General features: G+C 52.8%; 1 protein-coding gene across 1 annotated transcript; it reads right to left on the bottom strand.

The window, feature by feature from the left end:
• Positions 1-891: 891 nt before the first annotated feature.
• GHRL (ghrelin and obestatin prepropeptide) lies at positions 892-6,812 on the bottom strand. Its single transcript, XM_017847508.1, has 5 exons — positions 5,872-6,812; positions 5,210-5,346; positions 4,888-5,004; positions 1,830-1,938; positions 892-1,043 (listed from the first exon to the last, which is right to left on the bottom strand). The coding sequence occupies exons 2-5, from the start codon at positions 5,315-5,317 to the stop codon at positions 1,024-1,026; spliced, it is 354 nt and encodes a 117-aa protein (XP_017702997.1). The 5' UTR covers positions 5,318-5,346; positions 5,872-6,812; the 3' UTR covers positions 892-1,023.
• Positions 6,813-9,117: the final 2,305 nt, after the last annotated feature.

Below are 9,117 nucleotides of genomic sequence, written 5' to 3'. Positions count from 1 at the left end.
CGCTGTCTAGCAGTGCCCAAGAGCCGCTGGGCACCTCACTTAACGTCTAACTTCAAATTCATTCTTGGGCATTCCTGTCTTCCTCTCCGATCTTGAATGGATGTTGGCTCCGATAATGTCATCCTGAAGTTTCTTTGTCCACACAGCCCTGGCTGGTTGTTAATAAGCTGTTAGTGCAGCCTTGCACTCAGGAAGCCCTGATGTGTAAAGGAACTGTCTTTTTTTTTTTTTTTTTTTGAGGCGGAGTCTCGCTCTGTCGCCCGGGCTGGAGTGCAGTGGCCTGATCTCAGCTCACTGCAAGCTCCGCCTCCCGGGTTTACGCCATTCTCCTGCCTCAGCCTCCCGAGTAGCTGGGACTACAGGCGCCCGCCACCTCGCCCGGCTAGTTTTGTATTTTAGTAGAGACGGGGTTTCACCGTGTTAGCCAGGATGGTCTCGATCTCCTGACCTCGTGATCCGCCCGTCTCGGCCTCCCAAAGTGCTGGGATTACAGGCTTGAGCCACCGCGCCCGGCCAAGGAACTGTCTTTGTTCTTCCTCTCTTCCCTTTCTCTTAGTCCCACTTTATCTCTCCTCTCTCTTCCTCTCCCTTCTCGTTTTCTCCCTCCCTCCTCCTCTTCCCCTTTCCCTCCTGCTCTCCCGCTTTCTCTCCTCCTCTAGGAAACCCAGTCTTAATTCCGCACAATGCGTGCACATACAGTAGCTTCTCTGCTTGAGTGAGCTGGTGTGGTTAGGTTTTCTAAGCATGCACATTGGCCTTACTACTTGTCCTTTTATTCCCTTCCCACAGACCGTAGACCAAGAATTATTTTCATTTTTATTATTTTGATTTTTTTAAAGTGAAATGTTAACTTTTCCTCTTTGAAATAAATTCCCATTTGGAACCTCAGCCTACAGTTTGAACATTTATTCACCTCCTGAGCTTGTACAACAGTCGTGGGAGTTGCGGCAGAAGCAAGTGAAAGACCAGATGAGCGCTTCTAAGCTTGGGAGGAAGAGAGAGGTGAGTAAGGCTTGTGGGCAATCACTTGTCAGCTGGGGCCTCTGGAAAGCAAGAGGTTGAGTCAGAATGCTGGGCATACTGTACTGCTAGTGTTTTTCTTCTATGGTGGTGACATTGCAGGTGGGATGTAATGGTGGGGGTTGCGGGGAAGCACTGGCCGTGGAGTCAAACTGTTGTGCCCTGGGTAAGTCACCTCAAAGCTGAGTCTTGGTTTCCTCGTTTGCACAGCGGGGTGAATGCTACCCCTGCTGTTCCCCAGGGGTGAAGGGTCACTGCCTTGGTGACGACAGTGCTTTGCAGATGTGCAGGTGTTTTCTGCCACCTCAATCAGTCAGGCGGTTTCTTTTTTTCTTTTACAAGAGGGGATTCAAAGCAAACCCTTTGCTTAACTCAGGAAGCTCTAATATTTGAAGGCACTGCTTAACAGCCTGCAGAACCTGTTCTGAGTACTACTTTGGCACCAATTCCTTTTTGTTTGTGGAGTAAAATTACGCAGTGAAGATGGTGTAACACCAAATAATTGTAGACTCCTGCAATAGGTAAAATAGCTCCATTTTACAGTTAAGGAAGCTGAGATTCAGCTGAGGCCCCAAAGCTAGCTAATGTACTAGTTCTTAGAACATTCTTTGAACACAAAGACTATGATGAACTCCCTTCTGAGCCACTCACAAATACTAGCCAACCACTCTCCTGCAGATCTTTGGGAAAGGGAAATTAGAAGTTCTTTTGGAGAGGCAGAGGTTGGGGAAAACTCTCGTCACCCACAGAGTGAATTCCCACGTGGGGCTGCAAGGAAATCAAGCAGCCCTGGTCCAGGCAGGACTCACCTTTGGCCTCTTCCCAGAGGATGTCCTGAAGAAACTTCCCCAGGGCCTGGCTGTGCTGCTGGTACTGAACCCCTGACAGCTTGATTCCAACATCAAAGGGGGCGTTGAACTAGGAGGCAGGGCAGGGAGGACCCAGGAGATGTCAGAGGTCATGCCCATCCCCATCCCAAAGGGGGTTCTGGGCTGTCTGCTCTCTCCTCAGGAGTGGAGAGGGAGAATGGCCTTTGGGCCCCAGCAGGGACTGCCGAGTGACACCTCAGCCAGATTCTCTTCCTTTCTCAGGGCCACAGCTCACCTTCCCATTCACCATCTGTCAGACAGTTACTTACCTTGCGGTCTCATGCCTCCCAGCCTTAGCCTCTAGGGAGATTGCTGATAAAAGCTGTGGTGGCCCCTGGTATGAGACTTTTTTCTCCTTTGCAGTTTTGAAGACAAACGGTTGAGTCACCAGTGGCAGCATTTCGGGTCCTGGCAGGGGGTCTGCCCGGCATTCTCAGCACTGGCCTGCTGGCCTTCTATTCCTTCCCTGCCCCCAGCTCTTTCTCCTTTCCCTCTTGTCTGTTTCTTCTCCTTTTTCTCCTTCCCTAGGCATTTTTTCCTCTCATATGCATAACCCTTTCTTTGATGCCTGGAAAATCAAAAGGAAGCTGATGTTTTCCTAGAAGGAGGCTCTGAACCAAGTCCTCCTTTCTGTGCCTCCATTTCTTCCCCTCTACAGGGAGAGCTCCCCATCTCTCCCGTTTTCCAGGCGTTCCTGAGATGATTTTCTAGAGCTCAAAGCTTTAAGTGGGAAGGAGCTCTGCTGCAGCCACATGGCTGACTTTCCTTGGGAGCAGAGATTGCCTCTGTTTGCCAGTGGCTGCCTCGGTGTCTGGCCATGTTGGGCGCTGTCTTGTCTGAGTCAGGGAAGGATCTTAGTGCTGGGTCATTTGTTCCTCACAGTAGAAGCCCAGGGAGTTGGAGGCCAAGGACTAGGAAGCAGGACTTTTAAACCCACCTGGCCCTGAAAACCACTTCAGTCCCATTCTCTTCCTCTGCGTCAGGCCAGGCATCCTCAGGGCCTCCCTGTGGGGTAGGCGCTACCACTGTACCCATTTTACAGGTGTGGACACAGGCGCAGAGAAGCTATTAACTAACCAATAGCTATGTGTTCCCTTTTCGAAATCTCCCTCCCCTTAACTCCACCATGAAGATGGACCCAGTGGGGAATGACATGATTGATTTTTTTTTTTTTTTGGTAAGGAAATTGGGGCCTTCCATTCCCTCTGGTAAATACTCATTTTTCTTCCACTGCTGAGGCAAATGCAGGGTGGCCCATCACCTGGCAGACATCTTAGTGAACAGGAGCAGTGGTCTGGGAGCCTGCTGGGCTGGCCTAACACCTGGCGCTGTGGTACAGGCAAGTGAGAGGTGTCATGGTGCTGGCTGGTGGTGGGGGCCAGCTTCCCTCTTGGCCTCAGTGGTCCATCTGTTCAATGGGAGTGGGACTTGGTCTCCAAAGTCTTCTACTCTGAAACTTGATTTTGGGAGGGAAACGTTTGCGGGGAGGTAGAGGGGCCTGAGATGAGAGACGTGGGTGGGACACTAGGTTGTGAGGGGTTTGGTAGTGGGGCGCTCCCGGGCTCTGCAGCCGCTCCTCTTCTGGTAGCCCCAACACCCCCCAGGCGTTTGACTTCTGGTTCCAGCCAAGGCAGCGTGGGTCACATGCTCTGAGTCTGGCTTTCACAGAAACTGCAAAGTTCCCGCTGTACCAACCCCACCTTGCATCATCAGCCACCAAGACCTCTTTCTCATCTGGGCTAATGTGCAGCTCCTCTGGCTGGGATGACCATGTGTGGAGCTGGCCGTCTCACCAGCAAAATATCCTGGTTTTGGCATAAGGATATGTAGCTCTTTCAAATGGGAATCTAGTGTATCCTATCGTGTAGAGGAAAGGTCTGAACACCACTAGGCACTGGTGAGGATGAGAGCGAGCAGGGGCTGGGGGAGCTTCCGACGGCTTTATTCCTCGACTGGAGAAGAGTATGGTGAACAGGCAGGCAGAGGCCAAGGCAGGCACATTTCACTCCTTCTCTGGAAGGAAGAGGCCTCCCCTGGGCCACTGTGTGCTGTCTCTGTTCATCAGACCAATGAAGAGGAAGAGGGCTTGGGGACTGGAATCAGCCCTGACCTTGCGTTGCATCTCTGCCACACTCCGCTGTGGTACATTGGGCAAGTGAGTTCCCCTCTGAACCGTTCCTCCGCTCTAAAGTGGGAATAATGCCAGCCCTGCTTACCTCACAGGTTGTCGTAGGGAGGAGGTAGGGCGGTTAGAGGTGAAGCTGGTATCCTCGGGCACAGTGTTTAATAACTGCCATTATTAAGTGCTACCTTGGGGGAATCCTGCCTTAGCCGCGAAATGGTGTCACCAACCAAATGCTTAGAAGAAACCATTCCCTGAACCTCAGCCACAGGAAGGTTATATAGACAACCCCGTAAAATCCTTTACTCCCTCCTCCTCTCCATCTCTGGGTTGTCTTAACTTTCTCCTTGCCCCCCACACGATTTGTCAGAGCAAATCGTCCAGACCTGCTCTCCTTGCCTCCAGGTGAGGTGAGTGAGTGCTGGAGCCTGGGCTGGCGCTGGCTCTCCCATCCGGGGTGCTATTTTGAAGCACTCCATCCCCCAGCTCAGGCCCTAGAAGCCCCTGAGTAAAACACGGTTTTCTGCAGAGAAACATCTTCAGTCTGGGCCTGCCGTTTATTTCTGGGTGTCTTTGCCTCTGGGCACTGTATTTTCTGTCCCCTTTGAGTCACCTGGAGGCTCTGGCACCCCCTCTCCTCTGCCCAGTCTCCCTCCATCCCTATTCTGTTGTAGCAAAGTTACTTCTCCCAGATGTTTTTCTCTTAATGGGCAAAGACCTCACAGAGCCCAGGGCAGAGCTCAGCTCCTGTGGTACTGGTTTTATAGTTCTGGGGAGCTTGTAGTTGGGACCCTGTTCACTGCCACCTGTCCCTGCCCTCCCTCTCCCGACCCCACCCTCGCCGCCACAGAAACATAAAACTGCAGAGGTACCAACCTGGATTTCCAGTTCATCCTCTGCCCCTTCTGCCTGATCTCCATCTTCTGGGCGGAGCCACCCTCCTAGAGCTCGAGGCTGCAGCTTGGCTGGTGGCTTCTTGGACTCTTTTCTCTGCTGGAAGGGGGAAATAGTCTCTTTAGGACCCCAAGCCCCCATGTCCTTCCAGAAGGAGTGAGGTCAGACCCAGTCCTTTGTGCTCTGGGAGAAGGCCGAAGCCCAGAGATTGTACCGCTGCTCCAGGTCACAGAGCTGGTTGCTAAGTGGCAGGGCTGGAACAAGAGACCCTAGTCAGCATTGGGGCTTTGTGGGAAGCTCTCACCTGGACTCTCTGGTGTTCAGGGCTCAGGAAGCTGGAGCCTGCCATGGCCAAGTCCAGCCAGAGCATGCTGAGGAGCAGGAGGCTGCAGACATTCCCTGGGGAGGGCATGGCCTCAGCTGGGTTGCAGACAGGTGGACCTGGGGGAGAGAGGGTCTCCAGGCAGCTGCCTCCCCTTCTCATGTGCCTCTGAGCTAGCTCAGGTAGGAGCCCAGCAAATGGCGTGAGGGGGCTTTACTATCTGGGGTCCTGACTGCTGTGTAGACAGGACCCCCCTCCACCTCCCAAGGTAGAAGAGAATGGATGTGTGTTCTCTTCTCCAAGGCTGTTCAGGGCAGAATGCCTGGCAGCAAGACTCGATAGGGGGCTGGGGGTCCTCCCCAGTGCCTTTTGTCCCAGGCTCTGAGGAGCTCGTGGCAAGTCTTTTCATGAGGAGTGAGGAAGCTGAACCAGCAAGGGCCCCAGGGGACTTAGTGGGGAGGGGGATTAGAGGCAGCTCCTAAACGAAGCCTTGTCTCTGAGCAGCCAGACAGACTCAGATTGTCCAACATCCCCTGTGTTTAGAGGGGACTCCTGAGGCCCAGAGAAGTTAAATGAACGGGCAGCAGTCACGGACAATAAACCTGTCAGCAAACATGCACGCAGAGAGTAGAGAGAGAGCCTACCTGCAATTCCTGGCGGAGGTGGTGCCTGGTGGCTGTCGGGTCCTTATATAGGAAGGCTGGTGTTTGTTTTAAACCAGCAACCCCATCTCAGAGGTGGCCTAGCTTCCGTGGGGCTGATGTACAACGTACATTCCTTGGGAACTAAAAATGTTCATGTCCTCTGGGTAGAAGTCAACAGTGGAGGTCAGATGCCCTGCGGGATTGCTGGGTTGGCGAGGGGTGAAGCATGTGCTCCAGCTGTCCCTGGAACACAGGGTGGCAGGGTGCCCCAAGTGGGCATGGCCCTGGTGGAGGAGGGAGGGAGGAGAGTGGCTCTGGGGTCTGGGTGCGGCTTTGTTGCTGTGTGACCTTAGCTTACTCGCCCTTTCTCCCTGTGTAAAATGAGGCTGTCGTCACTAGGAGAGCTCTGAGACCTCCCCAGTCCGGCGCCCTGTTGTTTCCCACGTGCTGTTGCTGCTCTGGCCTCTGTGAGCCCTGGGAGCCCGCGGGGAGCCAGGCTGGTGATCCTACACCTTCCCGAGGAGGAGAGTCCTACCTTCGGGTTGAGCAGACTGCTCCTGATCATCCTCTCCAGACAGCGGGTGTGGGGGTAACTTCAGCCAGTGGCTGCGCTTCCGTCCTTTCTGCCAGGTGCTGTGACATGACTGCCTGGCCTGGCGTTTTTTCTCATGGCAGTTTGCCTTGCCTTGCCTTCCCCCAGCAGCTCTGGTCCCTTTTAGCGGATGCCTCTCCTGAGAGGGAAGTGCATTGGACCTGGAGGTGGAAGGTCTGTGCTTAGTGCTTAGCACAGGGCTGGCTCCTCGCTCGTTGACTGGCCTTAGGCAGACCACAGATAATTCCCCTTACCCAGAGTCTTTGAGGGTGAAATGAGGCGATGGGGGAAAGGTGGCTTCTAACCTGTAAAACACCCTGCAGATGACAGCGGTGTCATACCAGGCCCATAGGACTTCCCAGCACAGGCCGAGGCCACTGCCTCATTTCCCTTGGTCCCAGGAATTTCTTCCCTTCTCGGGTGCTTCATCCAACTGGTCCCTGGCAGGAACCCCTAAGGGCCAATGAGTTGTCTGCAGAGAAGTTCTAGCAGTTCAGGAGAGGAGCTCACCTTAGGCTGGGGCTTGTCACAGGGATGTTAGCAAAGGCTCCAGGAAAGAGGCCTGGGGAACTTGGGGCAGGGCTTTGAAGGCAGGGCTTTGCGACAAGCAGAGGGGAGGTGAAGGCGTGGGTAGAGTACGTCAGTACAGCAAGGAGAAGGCTGGATGGCTTGGAGGAGGATGGCGATGGGGTCATAACAAAAACATTAGAAGGTGTTTGGGGCCAGGTGATGGATGCCTTGGGAGCTGCTAGCCCAGTAAGTTTGGGCTCTTTTTGCAGGAGGGCAGCCACCGAGGATTCTTGAGGAGAGAGACCATAGTATGAATGAAAGAGCTGGAAAGACGAATTTAAGGCACTGGGAGGCTGAATCCTTTATTTTGCTGGAAGAAAAACTGAATGCCAGAAGGGCCGCACTTTGCCCAAAGCTCTACAGCCATCAGGGGCAATGCTGGGACTCCCCCATGGATCTCTTGGCTCCTAATACAGTGCTCTTTCTGATACGCCATCTGGCTCCGTAATGAACGTGGTGTTCCAGGAAAATCAGTCTGCGCTGAACAGGATGGAATTGGGGCAGGATGTCCAGTGAGGAGGACATTGAGGCAGCAGAGCAAATGATTGCCAAATGACCACCTATCCTACTTAAAAGATCAACCTCGGGGTGGATTGGAGCTTTCTTTTTTCTTTTTTTTTTTTTGAGATGGAGTCTCGCTCTGTCGCCCAGGCTGGAGTGCAGTGGCGCGATCTTGGCTCACTGTGAGCTCCACCTCCCGGGTTCACACCATTCTCCTGCCTCAGCCTCCCAAGTAGCTGGGACTATAGGCGCCCGCCACCACGCCTGGCTCATTTTTTGTATTTTTAGTAGAGATAGGGTTTCACCATGTTAGCCAGGATGGTCTCGATCTCCTGACCTCGTGGTCCACCCACCTCGGCCTCCCAAAGTGCTGGGATTACAGACATGAGCCACCGCGCCCAGCCTGGATTGGAGCTTTCTAGAGTCTTGGGACAGCAGAAGCACAGACCAGGTTGGACTGAATCTTTAAGTGGGACATGAGGGACAAAGTACCTCCTGTTGGTAAACATCTCACCACCAGCCCACTGTGGTGGCTAAAATCCCACCTTTAGTCCCAGCAACGTGTGAGCATGTCACCAGGAGGTCTTCACAGGCCTGTCTGCCACCTGAGTGTAGACATCTTTTGGTCCTGGAGCCCAGAGAGGCTGAATGTGGAGAGGGTAGAGAGAGGCCTGTAGTCCTCAGAGAAGACTTGCAGCTTTTTCAGAGCCACCAACTCCATAAAAAAAAAAAAAAAAATCTCCAAACAGAAAACCCCTAACTATGGTGACCAGGTATCTCCTGAGACATGAAGCCTCCGCTTACCTGGACCCTGGAGGCCTCTCCAGGCAGAGCTGCCAGTGTTGATCCTAGATAAGACCACCAGCAAGTAAACACCCACTGCGCAAAGCTGTGTTATCTTTGGGGAACTGAAATGCCCCCTGGGAGTTGGAAACTCCCCTAGCCACATACCACAGAGTCGAGGAAGGAACAGCTGATGGACAGAAGAACCATGGCGGGAGGAGGCACCCGGAAGCTACCTCACGGTCCTCTTAGTTACGGAATGGAGGAGAGATGCTGGCTGGAGGACACAGCAAATGTGAACGAGAGGAGCTTGGAGGAAGCCCGAGTGACCTGGAGGGGACTGACTGACCTTCCTCATTCTTTCCAAGTGTGAATAATAACCAAGCCCAGTTTGTCAACTCCTTGAGGGTGAGGACAAAGCCCCGTTCTCCTTTTTGGAACTTGGTGGGGGCTCAGGAAGCAGGTTCTGTCCTGTCGGTGGCTTTCCTTTCTGTTGTGGGTCTCTTGAGGGCCTGCCTTCATGAAGGCACATGATTGACTCATCATTTGTGAATTGATTGCTATATGTAAAGGGCATCTGAGACCAAATTATCTTCATATACTTTTCATTATAATTTTATTTGTACTGATAATTAGTTGGTTTAGCAAGCTCTTTTTTCATAGATTTGGCTAAACTTCAGTCTGAAAGAGGCAGATTCTGGGGTTCTAGAAAGAGATTTTATTCTTTGATATAGGGCCATTTGGTGGGGTTTCTTTTTGTCCTAGTTGTAGCTTCCATAATTTCTAGATTCACATTTTCC

The sequence above is a fragment of the Rhinopithecus bieti genome, unplaced genomic scaffold (genome assembly GCF_001698545.2).
Source record: "Rhinopithecus bieti isolate Rb0 unplaced genomic scaffold, ASM169854v2 scaffold_29378, whole genome shotgun sequence".
Taxonomy (NCBI): domain Eukaryota; kingdom Metazoa; phylum Chordata; class Mammalia; order Primates; family Cercopithecidae; genus Rhinopithecus; species Rhinopithecus bieti.
This window is presented reverse-complemented; position numbering and strand designations above follow the sequence as displayed.

Excerpts from the sequence above, each read along its gene's own strand:
- GHRL (XM_017847508.1), bottom strand. The coding sequence starts at position 5,317 with ATGCCCTCCCCAGGGAATGTCTGCAGCCTCCTGCTCCTCAGCATGCTC. Across the intron at positions 1,939-4,887 it reads AGGATGAACTGGAAATCCAG|TTCAACGCCCCCTTTGATGT; the intron begins GTTGGTACCTCT and ends CCTGCCTCCTAG. Across the intron at positions 1,044-1,829 it reads CCTCTGGGAAGAGGCCAAAG|AGGCCCCAGCTGACAAGTGA; the intron begins GTGAGTCCTGCC and ends CTTGCTTTCCAG.